The sequence below is a fragment of the Salmo salar genome, chromosome ssa19 (assembly GCF_905237065.1).
Source record: "Salmo salar chromosome ssa19, Ssal_v3.1, whole genome shotgun sequence".
NCBI lineage: Eukaryota > Metazoa > Chordata > Actinopteri > Salmoniformes > Salmonidae > Salmo > Salmo salar.
In genome coordinates this window covers 30,668,825-30,692,088 of record NC_059460.1, presented here as the reverse complement: position 1 = coordinate 30,692,088, position 23,264 = coordinate 30,668,825, and the positions used below count along the sequence as shown (strand labels likewise).

At 45.9% G+C, this 23,264-nt stretch overlaps 1 protein-coding gene across 20 annotated transcripts in view; it reads right to left on the bottom strand.

Moving 5' to 3' along the window:
* The window catches only part of LOC106578665 (protein scribble homolog), a 131,522-nt gene that overhangs the window by 32,479 nt on the left and 75,779 nt on the right, over nucleotides 1-23,264 (bottom strand). For 19 of the 20 annotated variants that reach the window (XM_014157721.2, XM_014157716.2, XM_014157725.2 and 16 more), the window contains exons 10-22: nucleotides 23,018-23,217; nucleotides 22,500-22,666; nucleotides 21,856-21,983; nucleotides 19,867-19,992; nucleotides 19,458-19,637; nucleotides 18,820-19,215; nucleotides 14,325-14,387; nucleotides 8,511-8,600; nucleotides 8,238-8,315; nucleotides 7,763-8,083; nucleotides 4,871-4,951; nucleotides 678-950; nucleotides 52-162 (exon numbers count right to left, since the gene is read on the bottom strand). In XM_014157721.2, the coding sequence (XP_014013196.2) occupies nucleotides 52-162; nucleotides 678-950; nucleotides 4,871-4,951; nucleotides 7,763-8,083; nucleotides 8,238-8,315; nucleotides 8,511-8,600; nucleotides 14,325-14,387; nucleotides 18,820-19,215; nucleotides 19,458-19,637; nucleotides 19,867-19,992; nucleotides 21,856-21,983; nucleotides 22,500-22,666; nucleotides 23,018-23,217 (2,214 nt within the window). The remainder of the gene's footprint in view (nucleotides 1-51; nucleotides 163-677; nucleotides 951-4,870; nucleotides 4,952-7,762; nucleotides 8,084-8,237; nucleotides 8,316-8,510; nucleotides 8,601-14,324; nucleotides 14,388-18,819; nucleotides 19,216-19,457; nucleotides 19,638-19,866; nucleotides 19,993-21,855; nucleotides 21,984-22,499; nucleotides 22,667-23,017; nucleotides 23,218-23,264) is intronic. The other variant, XM_014157719.2, reaches the window with a different exon arrangement.

Sequence of the window (23,264 nt, the reverse complement as noted above, 5' to 3'; positions counted from 1 at the left end):
GAATGAGAAAGAGCGAAAGAGAACGAGAGAGAGAGAGAGCAAGAGAGAAACCTTAGAGATGAAGACACCAGGCTCGTTGATGCCGAACGGGTGACTGGCGTGATCACTGCCTCCCACGATGCTCAGTCCCAGGGGGCCGCCCGCTTTCACCAACGCCACTTCCTGTCAGGAGAGGAAGTGAAGCTACAGTGTTGTTTCATTTGAGGGACATGGTTCTACGATATGGGCTCTACAAATACAGTATCAGGAGACATGAGAGGAATTCAGGAAAACATCAGTGTCCCAACAGGCAAAAACACTCAATCTTTAAGTCAATAACTTCTATTAGACAAGGAACACAAGCTATCCATGGATCTACTATATCTACTTGAAGACAGGTATGAGATAAGACATTGGCCTAAGCTCTTCGTCAATGGAACAGACTCCAGGTCTTGCTGCATTTCACTGGGCCCAACTACACCATCCTACCATAATAAACCTATGTCAGGACTAAGCATTCGTACCTTGCACCATCTTTTCTTGAGCTGTAGAGCATTCCAGATAAAAGCCAAATGTAAAGGCATTAACACTAAAGTTAATCTGAAGCTTGAATGCTCCATCATGGTAACTTACCACTATCCCCATAACATAGTACTATACCATTTTTCCACCCACTTCCTTCCCTCCCTTCGTCTCACCTCGATGGGGTATTCGTCCCCCAGCGGCTGGCTCAGGTGGTTCCCGTGGGGCAAGAGGCTCGAGTCATCATTGCCCTCTTCCTGGTCGGGTGAGTCAGAGGGCTCTGGAGGTGGGGGGGAGTGGGCGCGGGCACGGGACAGGCCCGGGGAGCCCCCTGCGGTGCCCGGCTCGGCCTGGTCACGCTCCACCAGGAGAACAATGGTGGGAGAGGTGCCGGTAAGCAGCGCTACTGCCTGGTCATGCCTGGCCTCTGTCATGTCTACACCATTGATCTGGATCGAACGGCACAACCAATGAGGGCAGGCGTCAGTAGGCTGACTGACTAACCACAGCGTGCGACACTCAGGACTAGAGGTTCAGTGAGGGCAGAGAGCAATGTGTTCAGGGGTTGGAACCGGTTCAGGGAACACAACAGAAAACCGGAAAAATAAATGACATTTTTTGAAGAACAGAACCAAGAACGAAAGTGATATATACTGTTCTGGAAAATAACTTATTTTAAAAGCACAGGTTAATAACTTTATTTTACATTCCAGGCATATTGTCCAGTGTGCCAAAAATAATAAAAAATACACAAAAAAAGCCCTCACTGTCACTCAAACTTATTTCAACGTCTACCTGCCAGCTGAAAATCTTTGCCAGTATGTGTGTGTGTGCGTGCGTGTGTAGGCTACCCTGCCTCCCCCCCTCCCTCCGAAGCATGCATAGTCTACTGTAGCTACTGACGTTACAGCCGTGATTAATAAATTAGGGAGAGATTTTTAATTAGAGAACAATGGATTCACTTTTTATATGCTAGTTAAGGATAGTAGTTATCAAGTTTCACATTGGGATTTATTAACTACAAAAAGGTAAGACGTGTTTTCATTTTGGTGTTGCTAGCTTGTTAGCTAGCTCTGGTCTAGCTCTCGATAACTGTAGGCAGTATTATGTGTAATGTAATGGAACTGAGAGTCATGATCAAGGGCTAGCTCTGGTCCAACGGTAGTTAAGCAAACACTAAAGTTCAAAGACATTCAAAGTTCCTTCATAGAAGTCGCTCCTCTGTGGATATAATTCTGTGGGCCTAATATAGATAACGCATGTCATAACAACAAAGATGCCCAGTGCTCTCCTCAATTTCAGTTTCAAGTCGCACCCTCCACTACACTTGTCTGTCAAATGCATGTACATGGCTTACCCGCTCCATAGCAAGCTGCTCTATTCCATTTGTGAACAAATTTAAGCTAAATAAAAATTTAAAAAACATTCAGAGGCTTTAAAAGGAACAGAAAGAAACAATATAAACCATTACTTATTTTTGGTTAGAACCGCTTCATAACTTTATTTTGCTGTTTGAAATAGTAGGACGGAATTAAATAAATAATGCTTCTGTTTAGAACAAAACGATTGGGAAATCATTTTGGTTCCAACCCCTGGTTTAGACTCATATCATTATTGTTTAGACGCACATCACGTTGCTATAAAGCTGTATATTATTACTATAATAAAATAACTGTCTCAATCATTGCTCAATATAGTACATTGAGACGTACAGCGAGTGAGTGAGTGAGTGAGTGAGTGAGTGAGTGAGTGAGTGAGTGAGTGAGTGAGTGAGTGAGTGAGTGATATCTGAAGAGACCAGGAGCCAATACCCATACAGAAGAAGGGAGGCAGGCGGACATGGGAGGAGAAGGAAAGAGGAGCAGAGGGCAAGCTAGCAAGGAGCTTCTTCAGGAACTTCTTTATGTTAAGCCTTTCTCCAATGTTCCAATCTCAAAGCAGCCTGTCAATGCAATAAACTATACTGTATTTTGGACGTTGGCCAATCTGACTTATGTTTACGCTATCCGTTTGCGATTGCTCACTGAAAATACAGAGAGCAACGTCATGTGATGACTGCCAAAGAACGGGCTGATCTTGAGTCAGCAAACAGAGTTATCAATACTTCCTACAAGGCAAGATACAGCTCCAGCCTCAGTGCTGATCCTAGACCTAGCTCTTGACCAATACACATTTTAAACTATTCTATTACTTTAGAGGGCATCTGAGGATGGACTGCAGTCTGTAAACCTTCCTAAAGTGTAGAACGAGGTCCTGATACCGCTGAGGAGTGAGGGACAAAAAAAAAAACGGGCTATGTGATTGGTCCTCTTGTCCGAGAGACAAACAGACGCCAGCACTGACCATACAGTACCGGCTCTTACCATTGGCTGATGAGCTTACTGCGGCTGCTGCTATGGTAATACATGCGGTTACCACAGAGGCTCCGCCCACACACCCACACCACCGAGCAGGCAAGGAGACACATTGAGCATTAGTTGCCATGCAGGGAGAGGGAGAGCAGGTTCACAGAGAGGGAGAGAGAGCGCGCACGAGAGAGAGAGACAGAGCGCGAGGGAGAGGAGAGAGAACGAAAGCGCAAGAGAGAAACTGAGAGACCAGACAGGAACAGAATCATTCAGGAAGCCATTTTATGATTTCCCTCACATAGGAGAAGGGGGAAGAGGCAGGAGAGAGAGAAACGGTTATGACTCAGAGAATGAGAGAACAAGACAGTAGTAGTACTAGACACACACAAGAGGACCCTATTTCACACGGCACACAAATGTAACAAGATAGAATGAATCACTGGATTGGTAATAAGACCTATTGAGCGATCACATCAAGGCCCTATCCTTTGTAGCCATGGTCAAGGATACGAGCATGAGGTGCAACTCTGAATCAGACACTCTGTCAGCAGGTGAGGCCATGCCATTGTATAATAAAAACACTATGATAAGCAGAGTTAAGAGAGGCACAGTGAAGAACCGTGCAGGAACCTTGGCTCCAGCAGTCAGTCACATACATGTCAGCTAAGGTTATGCTAGTCTAGGGCTGCGTCCCAAATGGCACCCTATTCCCTGCATAGTGCACTCATTTAAAAAAAATACGTTACCCCGTTTTTCGATCTTGTCTCATCGCTGCAACTCCCCAACGGGCTCGGGGGGCGAAGGTCGAGTCATGCGTCCACTGAAACATGACCCGCCAAACCGTGCTTCTTAACAGCCGCCCACTTAACCCAGAAGTCAGCCACAGTAATTTGTCAGAGGAAACACCGTTCAACTGACGACCAAGGTCACCCTGCAGGCGCCCGGCCCGCCACAAAGAGTCGCTAGAGCCAAGTAACTAAAACAATCATTTGAAGCCAAGTAACTAAAACAATAATTTGAAACCTTGCTTGTATTTGTATACAAACTCTCTCAAATGCTTGGGAATACTTGAGACCAGATTTCCAAAATTAATAAATATAAAAATATTTTAATTGCTCAGAAAACTTTGCCAAATCAAACCACCCGCGGTCCAAATTCAGCAGTTGGGGAACCCTGGTCTAGGGTTTACTGAGAATGGTGTGACAAACAAAAAACATCCAGTCTGCAACAGTCCTGTGGGTGGAAACAGCTCGTTGACGAGACGTCGAATGATAATGGCAAGAATTGTGTAAACTAACAGGCGGGCTGTGAACAGGACGGCATCTCGGAATGCACAACTGGTCGATCCGTAGTCATGGATGGGCTATTGCACCAGACGACAACACTGGGTTCTACTCCTATCAGCAAAAAACAACAAGAAGCGGCTCCAGCGGGCACGCCACCACCAACACTTGACAAATGTGGAGGGGAAAAAACACTCCCTGGAACATGACAGTGAGTTCAGTTTACTCGAGTGGCCTGCACAGTCCCCAGACCTCAATCCAATAGAACATCTTTGGGATGAGATGGAACAGGCTGTTAGCAGCTTGAATGTACCGCCATACAATCTGCAGAAACTGCGTGATGGCATCACGTCAGCATGGACCAACATCCTTGTGGAATGTTTCCGGCACTTTGTAGAATGCCCCGAATAATTCAGGCTGTTCTGGAGGCAAAGGGGGTCCGACCCGGTACTAGATGGGTGTAGTTGTGTTTGATTTGGGAGTAGTCAACGGGTGGCAACTATATTGTGAGTTTGATGATGAGATCACTCACCACGTTATCTAACGTGTGTGTGCGTGGTTGGTGTGTTTGGCATGAAGTTCACACAGACCGAGCTCTGGTCCAGAGAGCGAGAGAAGAACATGGGTAGTGTCTCAATTAGCACCCTATTCCCTATATAGTGCACTGGTCAAAAAGGGATAGGGTGCAACTTGGGATGCCTCCATGGGGCTTAAACAGAGGAGTGGAGGGGTACTCACGGTGATGACCCTGTCCCCTACTCGGAGTGTGCAGTCTCTGTGGGCCGCCCCTCCCTCTGCGATCCGCGAGATGTAGATCCCCTGCAGAGACGGACATGTGGCACAAGAGTCAGTTCATAATGTCATCATGTCTATGTCCTAAATGGCAGTCCATTCCCTATATAGTGCACTATACGGCTCTGGTAAAAAGTAGCGCACAATGTAAGGAATAGGGTGGTATTTGGGATGCAAGCCCATGTCTGTGCACATCATCTTGGTTCTAACAAGTGTCTAATATGAGTGCATGAAATTGAAATTTAAGCCTTCAGAAATTATTCACACCCCTTTACTTTTTCACATTTTGTGGTGTTAAAGCATGAATTAAAAAAAAAATTAAATTGAGATTTCTTGTCACTGGCCTAAACACAATACCCAATAATGTCAAAGTGGAATTATGTATTTTGAAAATTTTACAAAATTAATAAAAAATGAAAAGCTGAAATGTCTTGAGTCAAGAAGTAAAGCCACTTCTGCTTCTACACCTGCATTGCTTGCTGTTTGGGGTTTTAGGCTGGGTTTCTGTACAGCACTTTGGGACATCAGCTGATTTAAGAAGGGCTTTATAAATACATTGGATTTGATATTTAACCCCTTTGTTATGGCAAGCCTAAATAAGTTCAGGAGTAACAATGTGCTTGTCACATAATACGTTGCATGGACTCACTGTGATTAATACTAGTGTTTAACATGATTTTTGTATGACCCTAGAGCATAGTGATGTTATTAATTACACTTTGGATGGTGTATCAATACACCCAGTCACTACAAAGATATAGGCGTCCTTCCTAACAGTTGCTGGAGAGGAAGGAAACCGCTCAGGGATTTCACCGTGAGGCAAATAGTGACTTTAAAACAGTTACAGAGTTTGATGGCTGTGATAAGCAAAAACTGAGGATGGATCAACATTGTAGTTACTCCACAATAATAACCTAATTGACAGTGTAAGAAGGAACACAAATACTACAAAACATGCATCCTGTTTGCAACAAGGCACTGAAGTAATACTGCTAAAAATGTGTCAAAGCAATTCACTTTTTGTCCTGAATAAGAAGTGTTATGTTTGGGACAAATCCAATGCAACATATTAGTGAGTACCACTATCCATAATTTCAAGCATAGTGGTGGCTGCATCATGTTATGGGTATGCTTGTAATCGTTAAGGAATGGGGAGTTTTTCAGGATTAAAAAAAAGCGGAATGGTGCTAAGCACAGGCAAAATCTTAGAGGAAAATCTGGCTTTACAACAGACACTGGTAGACAAATTCACACTTCAGCAGGACAATAACCTAAAACACAAGGCCAAATCTACACTGGAGTTGCTTACCAAGAAGACAGTGAATGTTTCGAGTTACAGTTTTAACTTAAATCTACTGGAAAATATATGGCAAGACCTGAAAATGATTGTCTAGCAATGATCAACAACCATTTTGACTGATCTTGAAGAATTCTGAAAAGAATAATGGCCAAATATTGTATAATCCAGGTGTGGACAGATCTTGGAGACTTACCCATAAAGACTGACAGCTGTAATTCCTTCCCGGCACACCAGGAGAGCTGTGGCTAAATCAAGTGTGCCAACAGCGCTGGCCAATCGGCTAGCTCAACTCACTGTGCCTACAGCTCCCACAGCAAATGTTGATACTACATGAGATTTCATACCTTTTAAAACCATGACCAGACAAACACTTTCTCAACAACAAAAAATGTGCATGAAAACGAATCGTCTCTCGTTGAATGACTTCAAAGACTTTATTGAATAATCCCAACTGTTGACCAGTCACAGACAAAGAGGCGTAGACTTTAGCTATTGACTTAGTCTGGTGCAACAGGTCTGCAATGCCCCCTACTAGTTAAATCAGTCAGTCTACTCTGGGAGAGTGCTTACCAGGGGATGTCCAATAATGATGACCTCACCCAGCCATGACTTAATATAGTCTAGCGGTCTTATTCACAGTCACTAGTCTACCGCTACCCTCAATTGTTTGTTTGGGCTCGTTAAGAAGTATTTATGTGGCAGGATCTCAGCACAAGAATAACTTAACTACATGGACTTCACAGAAGGTTGGTGACACCTTAATTGAGGAGGACGGGCTCGTGGTAATGGCTGGGGTGGAATGGTACGAAATACCTCAAACGCATGGTTTCCATGGGTTTGATGTCATTCCATTTTCTCTGTTCCAGACATTATTATGAGCCGCCCTCCCCTCAGCAGCCTCCACTGTTGTACTCATGGCTTAGCTCCTAAATTCCAAACTATCATGCACAGGGGCTGACAAAGTGCAGCCCTACTCCTAGCCCATCTCAACAGAGATACCATCCATTCTAGAAAAAGGCAGACTTACAGACTCTTGCGATAAGCGTGCATCTCAGTTTCTCTCCACGGGCGCCCCAAGCTGTGTGTGTGTGTGTTTGAGAGCGGTGTTTGCACAGGACATGTAGCCATGAATGTAGCCAATGCAGTGGCCCAAAAATACCCCCTGGCCCCTCCCGTCCCAGTTACACAGGACCTATCAGGTGTCAAGGCTCGCTATACATATCTCTGTCTCCTTGGTGATGGCTGTAAACGCTGGAACCGGAAAAGGGGTTGTCAGAATGAGGAAACCTTAGAGGGGTTGGGGGGGGGGACTATGACTCGGCATAATACAGAAATACGTAGGAAATCCACGAATCCTGACTCTTAAACTCTCCCTCTAATGCTGTAGGTGTTTCACCACTAAGACCAGGAGGATGAAATATTAACCAGGTCTGAACAAGGTCTAATATTCCTACACCACTCTGTTGTACATTGAGGGATGTGTGTGTGAATCTCAGTGTCTACTGTACAGACTAAGGATGTGTGTGTGTTCATCTCACCATGTCCCCTGTGCGGTAGGCTGTGGAGCCTTTGCCCCCGGCAATGCTGAAGCCCAGACCCATGTCGTTGCGGATCAGGCAGGTAGACAGCCTGTGTCGGAGACCTGCGGGGGAGCCTGCCTCAATGCAGAAGGGAAGGCCACTGGCCCGTCTTTCCCGGGGGAAGTAGTCATCCTCGGGCCTCAGCGGTGTGGTGGTGATGGCGTTCTCCGGCTCCACCATGTGCTCCCGGAGGACGCTCATGGAGACGGCGGCGCCCGAGCTGCGCAAGGCCTCTACTGCCGTGTGGTGCTCTGCCCCCTGGAGAACCACACCGTTCACCTGAGAGAGAGAGAGAGAGGGAGGGAGAGGGAGCGGAGATCATGGTTCTCTCTACAGTTAAAAGGCCTGTTCATGGACCTTGACCACGAATGCACCATGGCTGCAAACAGGCATAAGAATGGGCACCCATACGCTTATCAAGCACACACTTTACCTCTAGGAGTTTGTCTCCCACTTTGACCCCAGCCTGCGCTGCAGGGCCCTCTTCAGACACCCTGGAGATGAAAATTCCCTGGAGGGACAGACAGACAGACTAGTACACAGTCACAAGTCTCAATCAGTCCGCAGAATGCGAATATGTCCAAAATAATACCCTGTTTTCCTATGCAGTGCACTATTTTGACCAGGGCACTGGTTCCCTATAGAGAATTTGGGACACAATCCATCTGTACATTTAGGAGTCTCCACAGCTGTCCTCAGCCCTCACCTCATCATCCCCCTTGTAGGGTGTGGATCCCTGTCCTCCGGCTATGCTGATGCCCAGGCCCCCAGTTTGCCGTAGAATGGTCAGGGTGTGCTGGAAATGGAGGAGAGGGGGTCAGCGCACTGAGCGGAGTCGCCCCATACAACAGCCCTATCCTCAGACAGTACAGGAAGGAGGAGGGCTCACCACACTCCACTTGACAATTGTTTTTAACAAGATGATACTTTTGGGTCAAATGTCAATTTGAAGGTTGCTGCATATTGTGATGAACAAACTGATAATGTGATTACCGTAATGTTGATTGGCAAGTAAATGGATTTAACTGACTATTTATTTAAATTAAGTCATGTGGAGTGGGTGAACCCCCTCTCCACTCAAAATGTGGCGCCGATCTGGGGAGTGCAGCATGGATAGACTAGGAACAGACAGACGGGATGGACAGGGGCTACTCTGGTCTCAGGGCTAAACTCAACTCAAGTGTATGTCGAATGAGAAAAGGCACGAGTCTTGCCTTCTATCTCTCCGTACAGAGAGAAGCTAGAGTAACTTATTAAAAGGTGGCCATTTTGGAGTAGAAGCAGAACGAAAGCAGTTCCAAATATCATTAACGGTAGTACTAAACAAATTACCCATCATATCACAAGGCATTGATATTAGCCCAAAGACACACAGTGAAACGACTCGACAAACACGTAATCCTTTTGACATAAAACACGAAGGCTAGTTTCAGACACTGAGGTGAGTCACATTACTCTGTCATGGAACAGTCACATCAAGGGTGGTGTGTGGGTCTGAACTGGATGTGTGAATGCTGTCCGCGCAAGCCGTGCAGAGTGGGAGAAAGTGGGGGATGAGGGTGAAATATAAGTAGGAGAGAGAGGAAAGAAATAGTGAAGTGAAAGAGTGCTGTGTTCTGGGTGGGGGGGGGGGAGAAGGGGGTGGAGGTTCATTCCAGTGTGTCATCGTCATCAAAAGGCTCCTTTCTCTCACAAACTCGTTGTCACCGTTGCAGAACGCTCATGCAACCACAGACAGCGCAGACGCACAATATGCACGTGCCAACCATTCCATAGGCATCCTCAGCAGAAATGCACAGACTCAGTCACCAAGGCCAACTATCACTCCTTCATAGCCAAAGCACCAAAATAAAATAATCAGTATGTTGTATCTTATCTTATTAGTTAGGTATGTGCTACCACCCAATGACACGATTCTATCCTTTCAAAGTAATACACCTTTAAAAAGTAGAAATGTACAGAAATATTGTACAAAATGGATACTAATCCAGGCTCGTCATCTCCCATCTAGACTACTGCAATCCTGTTGGCTGAGCTCCCCGCTTGCGGCATCGAACCACTGCAATTGATCCAGAACACCGCAGCGTTCCAAGTTCATCCATGTGACCCCGTCCCTCCACACACTCCACTGGCTTCCAGTCGAAGCAAAGGGAACTGCCCCTCCCTATCTTCAGGCTATGCTCAAACCCTACACCCCAACCCGAGCAGTCCGTTCCCGCCACATCTGGTCTCTTGGCCCTCCCACACCTACATTGGGTCAGCTCCCACTCAACCCAGTCAAAGCTCTTCTCTGCCCTGGCAGACCAGTTGGATAACCAGTTTCCCCGACGCTACCCCGACACTAGGACAGCAGAGTCCCTGCCCATCTCCTGAAAACATCTGAAACCCAACCTCTCCAAAGAATATCTTAGAAAATCCACCCTAAAAATAAATATGTATATTGAACAACTGAACAAAAATATAAACGCAACTTGTAAAGTGTTGGTCCCATGTTTCATGAGCTGAAATAAAAGATCCCAGAAATGTTCCATTCTCACAAAAAACGTATTTCTCTCAAATGTTGTTTATATCCACGTTAGTGAGCATTTTATTTCATCCACCTGACAGGTGTGGCATATCAAGAAGCTGATTAAACAGCATGATCATTACACAGGTGCACCTTTGTGCTGGACACAATAAAAGGTCACTCTAAAATGTGCAGTTTTGTCACAACACAATGCCACAGATATCTCAAGTTTTGAGGGAGCATGCAATTGGCATGCTTACTGCAGGAATGTCCACCAGAGCCGTTGGCAGAGAATGGAATGTTAATTTCTCTACCATAAGCCACCTCCAACATGATTTTAGAGAATTTGGCAATACGTCCAACCGAACTCACAACTGTAGACCACGTGTAACCACGCCAGCCCAAGACCTCCACATCAGGCTTCTTCACCTGCGGGATCGTCTGAGACCAGCCACCTGGACAGTTGATGTATTTGTTTGTAATAAAGCCCTTTTGTTGGGAAAAACTAATTCTGATTGGCTGGGCCTGGCTCCCCAGTGGGTGGGCCTATGCCTTCCCAGGCCCACCCATGGCTACATCCATGCCCAGTCATGTGAAATCCATAGATTAGGGTCTAATGAATTTATTTCAATTTATTGATTTCCTTATATGAACTATATGTAACTCAGTAAAATGACATTTTTGCATGTTGTGTTTATATTTTTGTTCAGTATACATTTTCCTACAAGCACTGACTTTGCTGATAACTATTTTATTGAGGGAAAATGTACTTGCTTCAACTGTGAAATGTGGTTGTCTCACCCAGCTATCCTAAGATGAAGGCACTAATTGTAAGTCGCTCTGTAAATTAAAAATGACTAAAATGTAAATGAAATTCAACCACAATTCGTTGGAGTGCTCCCCACAATAAATTACACAGTAGTGCCAGTAGTTTTGTGTCAGGCGCTCACATAGCTTAGTGTGTCGTCTTAAAGCTTAATTTTAAAATGGGGTCACGTGAGAAAATGTGTGCTTGGTTCATAGGACCAGGGTTACGTCAGTAACCTCCAGTAGCCACTAGATGCAGTTGTAATAAACAATGCGGTTTTCTTCCTACAAATGTGGCTTCATCTTTTGAATGCTTTAATCTACAACATATTATGACCCCATCACTGAAAGATAAGACATACTGTTTGCATCTACTATGCCCACAAGCCGTTAGAAAGTAGTGAACAAGACCAGGCACTAAATCAGACTGGTGGGAAAATAACGTCAATGATGTTCTTTCCTACACAGAATATCATACATCATTACCTGATGACCTTCTGAACTTCGCAATACCTTTCTGATGCATTTCAGTCACTTCAAACCATACTGTCTTCAGATTGAAATACTGTCAAAAATACTTTGACTAATGTTCAAACTTAGACGTCAAACAGCATCAAGGTTCTGGTCTAATGCTTCTAAAGATGTTAGGCATAACCATGTTCATGGAGCGCTCAACTAGTCGTACACCTCACAGATTATGGTGTATGTTCTGTTGGTGCAACTGCCATTGCCCACATTAAAAAAGTAAACACTGACTGTTTATTTCAGAACTTTGTTTTACGTGGTAGGGGCCCGAAAACATTTTGTTTTCTAAAAAGGGATCGCTGGCCAAAAAGGTTTGGGAACCCCTGGTCTATTAACTAATTTACCAACTGGTGATGTCACCAGGCAGGCCAAAACTTCTTCCCACAACAACAAAAAGGTGACATTTCAGGTGGTAATTTTCACAATATTATTCCAACCTCAGTGTGGAAATCTATATAAAACACAGGAAAATCATGTTTTTGACTGCACTGGGACTTTAAGTTCTTGATTAGCTGCTTTGTGGTTCTTGAGCTATTCAGCAGTGCAAACCGTTTAGCAAAGTGCTAACCCTCTGGACTAAAATGTCTGGAAAGAGCCAGCGTGTTCCTTTGTCATATCATGATAGATGTAGGGTGTGGTACCATGCTGAGAAAGAACAGCATTTTATTTTTTGATAATGCACGTACATGTTCTCACAAAGAAATCCTTCAACTATTTTAGATATCTTTAACAAAATACATTTCTCCTGGTTAGAAGTTGCGATGTGTGGGCCAGATCCTGCTGGACACACCGGTTGGGGTAAGTGTAAAACCTGAAAGACTGTGCTGAAAGAAGATGGACCTCCTCCATCACAGACAGCAGCACAGGCAGCCCATTCACTCAGTCCAGGGCCACACAGCCTGAACAGGATGATGAAGAACGGGAGAAGGACGAGCAACAGCGTGGTAGAACCTGAGAATGGGGTAGGACATCATTGATGGGTAAACACTTGTTTACCACTTACATATAACTTCTTCATTACAATTGTATAACCATATTTTATATTCGGAAGGTATTCAGACCCTTTCACTTTTTCCACATTTTGTTACCGTTACAGCCTTATTCTAAAATTGATTAAATTGTTTTCCCACCTTAATCTACACACAATACCCCATAATGACAAAGGAAAAACAGGTTTTTAGAAATTTTAGCAAATGTATTAAAAATAAACTGAAATATCACATTTACTTAACTATTGAGTCCTTTTCCTCAGTACTTCGTTGACGCATCTTTTACAGTGATTACAGACAAGTCTTCTTGGGTATGATGCTACAAGCTTGGCACACCTGTATTTGGGGAGTTTCTCCAATTATTCTCTGCACTCAAGGACATTCAGAGACTTGTCCCAAATCCACTCCAGCGTTGTCTTGGCTGTGCGCTTAGGGTCATTGTCCAGTCTGAGATCCTGAGCACTCTGGAGCAGGTTTTCATCAAGGATCTCTTGGTACTTTGCTCCGTTCATCTTTCCCTCGATCCTGACTAGTCTCCCAGTCCCTGCCGTTGAAAAACATTCCCACAGCATGATGCTGCCACCACCATGCTTCACCGTAGGAATGGTGCCAGCTTTCCTCCAGACGTGATGCTTTTGGCAAAATCCAAGCGGGATGACATGTGTCTTTTACTGAGGAGTGGCTTCCATCTGGCCACTACCATAAAGGCCTGATTGGTGGAGTGCTGCAGAGATGGTTGTCCTTCTGGAAAGTTATCCCCTCTCCACAGAGGAACTCTGGAGCTCTGTCAGAGTGACCATCGGGTCCTTGGTCACCTCCCTGACCAAGGCCTTTCTCCCCCGATTGGTGGTTCCAAACCTGTTCCATTTAAGAATGATGGAGGCCACTGTGTTCTTGGGGACCTTCAATGCTGCAGACAACTTTTTGTACCATTCTCCAGCTCTGTGCCTCGACACAATCCTCTCTCTGAGCTCTAGGGACAATTCCTTCAACCTCATGGCTGGGTTTTTGCTCTGACATGCACTGTCAACTGTGGGACCTTATATAGACAGGCATGTGCCTTTCCTTTCCAAATCATGTCCAATCAACTGAATTTAACACAGGTGGACTCCAATCAAGTTGTAGAAACATCTCAAGGATGATCAATGGGAACAGGATGCACCTGAGCTCAATTTTTAGTCTCATAGCAAAGGGTCTGAATACTTATGTAAATAAGGTACGTTTTATTTACACACACACACACACACACACACACACACACACACACACACACAATAATTTATAGAAACCGGTTTTCACTTTGTAATTATGGGGTATTGTGTGTAGATTGATCTTTTTTTTTTGGTTAAATATATTTTAGAATAAGGCTGTAACGCACCAAAATGTGGAAAAAGTGAAGAGGTCTGAAAACTTTCCCAATGCACTGGATATTACTTAAATCCTGTAACCCTTTGGCCATATAAAGTGTTACTCCTGCATCCTCCTCTTCAAGTTCTATTACGCTGGCGGTCCAATGGAGAGTTGTGGTGGGCATTTCTCTGGGCGATTGGCTTGGATTAATCATTGATTTATGTGAGTTATTGTTAGTTTTTTTCCCCAACTGAGAGCCAGCGGGTGGGTGAATGGGTGAGTGGGGGAAGGAGAACGAGAGAGAGAGCGGGAGTGGATGGAGTGAAAGAGAGTAGGTACAGACCTCTTCCTCCTCAATTCGAGCAGGCTCAATCAGGAGATTATTGACTTGATCAAATGACACCCCCTGTTAGGACAGGAACCAGCGAGAGGCATGCGGATTAGTGAGGCCAAAGTAACTAATATGCACACAAGCATACTCTAACCAAATCCATTCAAAAACAGAAGAATGCACACACTTCAAAACACACACACACACACACACACACACACACACACACACACACACACACACACACACACACACACACACACACACACACACACACACACACACACACACACACACACACACACACACACACACACACACATCATTCAGCCACTGGGATAAACCCCAAAAGGTCATATCCACTATTGTATAGTGTGTGAAGTAAGGACATTTATTATGGCCAATTTGATTTCCAGTGGAGGTCCTTTCAACAATGGCAACACCAGTCACACACATCACTCACTCCCCAGCCACCAGAGGCAGATGCAGGCAGGGGTGGAAACTCGAGACCCAGAGTAAGGTGAGCTACAGGCCACACAGGGACGGCGGTTTGTGTGCAGAAAGAGACATGGGGGAAAGAAAGCAGTGGCTCCCAAAGCAAAGTTCTCCTCCAGCCTATAAACAGACACCACAGTAAACCTTTTCACCTGTGCAATACATGTTCTAAATGTGCAGTAGTCTTTCTCAGATTTAGTTGTACTTGTCAATCATTCAGCAACCCCCAAAAACAGATCATTGTAAATCAGCCATTAAGCAATTACAAATCAATTCCAGATCTAGACAGCCTTATAAAAATAGTAGCTAGATGTGTAAAATGCAAATTGTTCTAAGCCATTGATGCATTGTTATCTTTTAAGATTGAAATCTGCTGCAGAATTGTTAAGAAAATAGGTATTTATGTAGGTGCATACTGCACTCCAACAATACTTCATAAATGAAATCAGTTTGTCTGGGTCTCAACATTTCCACCTCTACCAAGACAAATTCCGGATGGTCTGCAGATCAACAGGCATAGACACGCACATACACATACACTATATCACACACACACCCCGCACTCATTCTCTGCATATTAGGTCGCAGCTCTAGTGGTGATTACGATTAATAATCAATTTGAATACAATTGTCTTAGAATCATACATTTCAGGAGCCATAGTATACACTTTCTCACAAATACAGGAAGGCAGGTCAGGGAGAAGTCATTAACCAATTAAAAACAGAACAGGAGACAGCAAATGATACGGTGAGAAGCATAGTACTGAGGTGGGCAGACAGAGGCCAGCAGGAGGCCAGCAGGAGGCCAGCAGGAGGCCTCTAGTGCACAGCTGATGGGGTGGCGATTCATCATTCGATAGACTATCACATGTATTAATAGATTTTATCATTGACAACTGGTCCAAGAGAGCTGGGAAACTTGATGTGAGAGCTCCGAGCAGCCACAAGAGAGAGCTGGGAAACTTGACGCGAGAGCTCCGAGCAGCCACAAGAGAGAGCTGGGAAACTTGACGCGAGCGCTCAGAGCAGCCACAAGAGAGAGCTGGGAAACTTGACGCGAGCACTCCGAGCAGCCACAAGAGAGAGCTGGGAAACTTGACGCGAGCACTCCGAGCAGCCACAAGAGAGAGCTGGGAAACTTGACGCGAGCACTCCGAGCAGCCACAAGAGAGAGCTGGGAAACTTGACGCGAGCACTCCGAGCAGCCACAAGAGAGAGCTGGGAAACTTGACGCGAGCGCTCCGAGCAGCCACAAGAGAGAGCTGGGAAACTTGACGCGAGCGCTCAGAGCAGCCACAAGAGAGAGCTGGGAAACTTGACGCGAGCGCTCCGAGCAGCCACAAGAGAGAGCTGGGAAACTTGACGCGAGCGCTCAGAGCAGCCACAAGAGAGAGCTGGGAAACTTGACGCGAGCGCTCAGAGCAGCCACAAGAGAGAGCTGGGAAACTTGACGCGAGCGCTCAGAGCAGCCACAAGAGGGAGCTGGGAAACTTGACGCGAGCACTCAGAGCAGCCACAAGAGGGAGCTGGGAAACTTGACGCGAGAGCTCAGAGCAGCCACAAGAGAGAGCTGGGAAACTTGACGCGAGCGTTCAGAGCAGCCACAAGAGAGAGCTGGGAAACTTGACGCGAGCGTTCAGAGCAGCCACAAGAGGAAGCTGGGAAACTTGACGCGAGCGTTCAGAGCAGCCACAAGAGGAAGCTGGGAAACTTGACGCGAGTGCTCAGAGCAGCCACAAGAGGAAGCTGGGAAACTTGACGCGAGCGCTCAGAGCAGCCACAAGAGGAAGCTGGGAAACTTGACGCGAGCACTCAGAGCATCCACAAGAGGGAGCTCCACTCTGAGTTGACTGGGAAGTGTGTGGGTAAAGAAATGACTACATGCAAAATGGCACCCTATTTCCTTTACAGTGTACGACTTTTGACCAAGGCCCATTGGGTTCTGGTCAAAAGTAGTGCACTATAAATGGAATAGGGTGCCATTTGGTACACAATTAGGACTAAAGGGGTGAAATGTGTCCACGTTTTAAGCATTTAAACAACTCACACTGGATTTGGTTTGTGCTGGTTGTCCATTTGTAAACTGCCAGTCTGTTTGATGACATTTACAAACATGTATCAAATATTGTTTATGAGAATGTCCACTCTTGTTAGTTATGTCTGCCAACAGGTTACTGACTAGCGCCATCTGTGGATGTCTGAGAGAATCCTGCTTGTGTGGGACAGAGCGCAACGTAAAAGCACCCGAGTGCAAACTATAAGACTCCCGGCAAACATTCCTGTAAAAAAACAAGTCGTTTTTCCTATGTACAGCAACATGACATGCAATGTAATCTCCTTCTCAATCCAATCCAGTGCCAACAGTCCAAACTGAATGCAGGGAGACAAGACTGGGAGCTTCTACGCATTTGAGTGTCTAGGGTGTGCATAGAGGCGAGCAGGCCACTAACATGTCAGCATGAATAGAACTGGTGTGCAAAATATTTATTCAACCGTCTGTCATCTTCTTTAGGGCAAAAAACACTAAAGGAAAACTAGCCCATGGTAGTCCTGGCTAATTTGAAATTGGGATACATGGTTAGGGCGCCAAGTTTTTCGTGACCAGGTGGCCCCAGTTAGTGTAGTCAACTTATCAGAAGAGAAAAACTTGGGGCTCCAAACACGACAACTACATAATAATATGATAGTGAGTGTGTACAGACCTGCCAACCTTTAATTATTTTTATGAGTACCACTTCACCACGGCGGAAGGGACCCCGAGAGCCCTGCGGACCTCATGATGGCGCTCGCGACACCCACACTGCTCAAATCACAGGCTAATGCACCTTTTTTTTGCCTAATAATGATGTTGGCAGAAGACTGCCTTAGTAGGAACGGTACGCAATAGACTTACGCGTACTTGGTAATTAGCTGCTAACTACAAGGTACAATCAAGGCTCTCCCTAGGATTTTCTGACAAGGTGGTGCTGATGTAGGCCTAAGGTTGGGTAGGGTGGAGGTCCGGAGGGGGTCAGACAACTTCCCCCTCAGGAAGTAGGAGCATTTTGCATTATTAAAAAAACCTGGAACAGCCTTGTCCTGAACTTAGTCTTAAATGATCAAACAATGTAACCAATACCAGGTATTGTCTTTGATCCTAAACAAAATTGGTCTCAATGATACTTGCAAAATGTTGGGGTAATGATTATTGTAATTAATAGGTTTCTTTGTGTGAATAGTCTAGTGAAAATGTAAAACTGGCTTCTTCATTTTGTTTGGGAAGAAAATTCGGAATTACTCAATCGCTGAATGCAACGTAGTAGTCTAGCGTACTGTAGGCTACTTGGAATATGAAACTGAACTAGGCCTATATGAGCTTGTTCCAGATATCCATCCCTGACCTCATCCATTCAGTTAGGTCTGACTACTAGGCCACTCAGCAACATGCCTGGTTGTCATTGGTGACCTGACGATTATCCCATCATCAGCAGCCTACTGGTGACACAGCTATATCAAGAGGACAAATCAACAACTGAATAATGAACATGGACTTAAAGGTTAATAGGCCTAACATAGCTTTTTGTGAAGGACGGTTTTAGCGGAATAGCTCGCTCTGCCATGTTTGTCTCCATCAACACTGAACTAGCGTAACACCGCACAGGTCTCCTTTCTCATCCACGCGCTCGCGCCTACTAGCGTTGCGGACGTCAAAGCACGTTGGCAAGAAAGTCTTCTCGCCTAGTTGACTAAACGCTGTAGCTACATAACTTCACCGTAATGACGCCTTAGCTAAGGAGCTAACTACAAAATAACAGTGTCTAATGTGCTTGACTGACACACACAATTTGGAAAATACAATTGCGTGCATAGAATTGCGTGCACAGTATGCAGAATTTGTGCAGGTTGGCAGGTCTGGTGTACGTTTTAGTTTTGTACTACAGCCCTGCTCACTATGAGCCTATGTAGCCTGTATAGTAATTGTGTTTCCTACCCACCATCCCCTGACCCCCCCCCCACCCCGAGCCCAGTTTACCTTGACCGGCTGCAGGGAAGAGTTGACATGAAGCAGACTCCTATCATCCTGCTCTGGCTCTTCTATTCTGTTGTGGCGCTGTGGAGTAACCATATACTCCTCCTCTTCCTCCTCCTCGGGGTCAGGGTGGTGCGAGGTGGGGTGTTGGGCCAGGTGTGCGTCGGGGCTGAAGCCCTGCAGTAATGCGGCCACCGCCTCGGGTTTGGGCAGCTTGGTAATCTTGAAGTGCTTCTTGTAGTGCGGCGTGTCCTTCCTGATCAGACGCTGCTTCTCCGAAGGGAACTGGGGCCTCTGTTCCTCTAGGTCGCTGCATGGGACCCTGTCCCCACCCTCCTCATCCTCACCGTCCTCATTCCCACCCCGGTATATGGGCTCCTCTGCAAAGTGCACCGTGGGCTGGCGGACGAAGGGAAAGGATGGTGTGAGTGACAGGAGAGAAAGAAAGAGCAGGAGGGAAACGATCGTATTGAAGACAAGGATGCGTCTCACTAGTCACAGTTATTTAGTTGACCTGACCAGGAGAAAGTGTATAACTAGGGTACAGAGTTTTCCTAGCCAAGAAACACCAGGTCTTAAATGACAGCACCAGTATTAGGAGAGGTGATTGAAACAGAGACCGTCGTAGTAGTGAAACTCACCTCTACATACTCCACCTCCATCTCGTCTAGCTCCTCGTCCTCCTCACCACGCCCACCCACTAGGCTCTCCCTCGCTGTGGTAATCATGCACCGTCTCTCCTCGTGAGAGTTGGCAGAGGCTGTGCTGTTGGACGCCGCAGAGTCGTGGCTCTGATTGGACAGATTGCTCAGTCGTTTCTCCTGCAACCACCAATCACACGTCAGAATCCTCAGAACAACATGCTGGATAAGTGGCCAACAGGTACACAGTTAGATTCTGTTTCAACAGTACAAGTTCACCTATGATCTGTATGAACCATACCCACAGCAATGACGGTTTTTACAGAATGTATGTATTTAAAATGTTAAAAAGTTTCACTCACGGATCTCAAGTATGGCGGCATGTAGGATGTACAGTGGTGTGTTATACCTCAATACCAGGAGACTCTGGCTCTCCATCAAGACAGGATGTGTAGGCCTCGTTCCTCTTCTCCTCAATCACCTTCTTCATGACCTTCAGCTCACTGGGGTGGGGCGTCGCCCGGCGCTGGAGACCCTGAACAGACAACACGCACGAGAATCTGTCAATTCCCCAGACTGACAGTTCATCTACAGACACACGAGGAGGAGACCGCCTCAAAAAGACATTTGTAAACTGTAAATTAGACCCAAGGATAAAGTACAACAAACTGACTCAAGAAAACTCAAAGACTGAGATGCCGAAACTATGACTGGAATGGAGTCTGCTACTGATTTTCCGACTGGATATTTCTCTACCATATTACTTTACCCTGTCATGCCCTGTCAGAATGGAAAGGAAAGAAAGGACAATGAAAGGAAGCTAAGTTATGAACCAGCCATAGAGCGCTTCATTTTAAAACGTGTTGGCTTGTGCAGCGCACGAGTCACATGAACGAAGCTCCTCATAAAGCACTGTTGATGTATTGTATACTCAGCAAAAAAGAAACGTCCCTTTTTCAGGACCCTGTCTTTCAAAGATAATTCGTAAAAATCCAAATAACTTCACAGATCTTCATTGTTAAGGGTTTAAACACTGTTCCCCATGCTTGTTCAATGAACCATAAACAATTAATGAACATGCACCTGTGGAACGGTCGTGAAGACACCAACAGCTTACAGACGGTAGGCAATTAAGGTCACAGTTATGAAAACTTAGGACACTAAAGAGGCCTTTCTACTGACTCTGAAAAACACCAAAAGAAAGATGCCCAGGGTCCCTGCATGAATGTGCCTTAGGCATGCTGCAAGGAGGCATGAGGACTGCAGATGTGGCCAGGGAAATAAATTGCAATGTCCGTACAGTGAGACGCCTAAGACAGCGCTACAGAAAGACAGGGCGGACAGCCGATTGTCCTCGCAGTGACAGACCACGTGTAACAACACCTGCACAGGATCGGTACATCTGAACATCACACCTGCGGGACAGGTACAGGATGGCAACAACAACTGCCCAAGTTACACCAGGAACGCACAATCCCTCAATCAGTGCTCAGACTGTCTGTAATAGGCTGAGAGAGGCTGGACTGAGGGCTTGTAGGCCTGTTGTAAAGGCAGGTCCTCACCAGACATCACTGGCAACAACGTCACTTATGGGCACAAACCCACCGTCGCTGGACCAGACAGGACTGTCAAAAAGGCGCTCTTCACTGACGAGTCGCGGTTTTGTCTCACCAGGGGTGATGGTTGGATTCGCATTTATCGTCGAAGGAATAAACGTTACACTGAGGCCTGTACTCTGGAGCGGGATCGATTTGGAGGTGGAGGGTCCGTCGTGGTCTGGGGCGTTGTGTCACAGCATCCTCGGACTGAGCTTGTTGTCATTGCACGCAATCTCAACGCTGTGCGTTACAGGGAAGACATCCTCCTCCCTCATGTGGTACCCTTCCTACAGGCTCATCCTGACATGACCCTCCAGCATGACAATGTCACCAGCCATACTACTCAGTGTTCATGTCAGTGTTCTGCCATGGCCAGCAAAGAGCCCGGATCTCAATCCCATTGAGCACGTCTGGGACCTGTTGGCTAGGGCCATTCCCCACAGAAATGTCCGGGAACTTACAGGTGCCTTGGTGGAAGAGTGGGGTAACATCTCACAGCAAGAACTGGCAAATCTGGTGCAGTCCATGAGGAGGAGATGCACTGCAGTACTTAATGCAGCTGGTGGCCACACCAGATACTGACTGTTGATTTTGATTTTGACCCGCTTTGTTCAGGGACACATTATTCAATTTCTGTTAGTCACATGTCTGTGGAACTTGTTCAGTTTATGTCTCAGTTGTTGAATCTTGTTATGTTCATACAAATATTAACACATGTTAAGTTTGCTGAAAATAAACGCAGTTGACAGTGAGAGGACGTTTCTTTTTTTTGGTGAGTTTAAATGTATTAGTAGTCTTACCCTGCGCTCTGCAGCCGCCTCATCGTCCTCATCCTGCTTGGTAGTCTCTTCCTGGAACTGGATTACTGACACCCGGTTCAGGTTGCTGTCTATCCAGCTGTCATCCACACTGTTTTGCAGCAGGTTCTCTGTAGGGAGACAGGATGGAGAGAGGGACTGGGGTTACAAAAACAGCTTATAGGATAATCACTTTTCCTGGATTGAAACGGTCATCGTTGTGGTACAGGGGAGTTGTGGTGTTATGAGAACATTTTAAGAACATTTGGGTTGAGAGTGACAGGAGAGCAAGAAGGACTCTGGGAGAGGAATGTGCTGCTCAGTGTAAAATTGCACTCTGGTTCTATTATCAAGATTTCGATACGCAGCTCACACTTGATAAAGTAGCTTGCGCCCTGCTCGCACTGGCCAAAAGTTTCCAGCGTCACGGGTAAAAAACAGACTGATTTTGCAACACCCCAGCGTAGCTCCTATGTTAGAGGAAATAAAGGGAAGAGGAGGATTTTGGTTAAGTTGGTAAAAAGTGAATAGCCCAGGAAAAAGTTGAGATGGAGAACCGAGCGTGATAGAGATGTGAGAGAGGAGGAGGAAGATGATGATGGCATAAAGATGATGTCCACCAGGAGGTAGGTGTAGGGCTAACTCACCCAGGCTGGGGGAGGGCTGCTGGGGAAGCAGGTAGCAGGTGAGCACCTTCTCCCCGGTGCTCTCGTCGTCCTCCGTCTGGAACTTGAGCATGGGCTGGGACTGGTTCTCCGTCAGCCACATGGCCTTCAGGTTGAGGTTGGCCAGGGCAAACGGTAGGTTCTGTAACCTGGGGCCACCACACAACAACATGGACAAATCATATGGAAAGTACTATTCTGAAGAATAGTCCGGTGTTGCTCAGTTGGAAGAACATTGTGTTTGCAACGTCAGGATTGTGTGTTCCATTCCTGCTGGGGCCACCCATATGAAAATATATGCATGCATAAGTCACTTTGAGGGGATTTAAAAAATATATATTATTTTTATTATTATATCATTATTAGACTATAAGACTTGATAAAGGATCAAGAGAAGCTCGGACTACTTGAGAAGTGGAGTCACTAGATATGTTATTACAGGAGAGAAGTCTACCAACACCAGTGATTTACAGGACCTATATAGGGTGTAGAAGGCTTACCTGTTCCCTGCCACGTCCAGAACATGGAGCTCGGTGGCGCCAGCCAGCTCAGCGGGCAATTTGGCCACGCGGTTGTCTCTGAGGGAGAGCACGTTGAGGCTGGCACAACCACCCAGCTCATCAGGCACGTCGCCCAGCCGGTTGCGGTCGACATTCAGGTTGGTCAGCTTCTTCAACTTGCCCAGCGAGCGAGGCAGAGTCTATTGAATAAAAATACACAATAATAAAAACATGTCAAATTGAATGG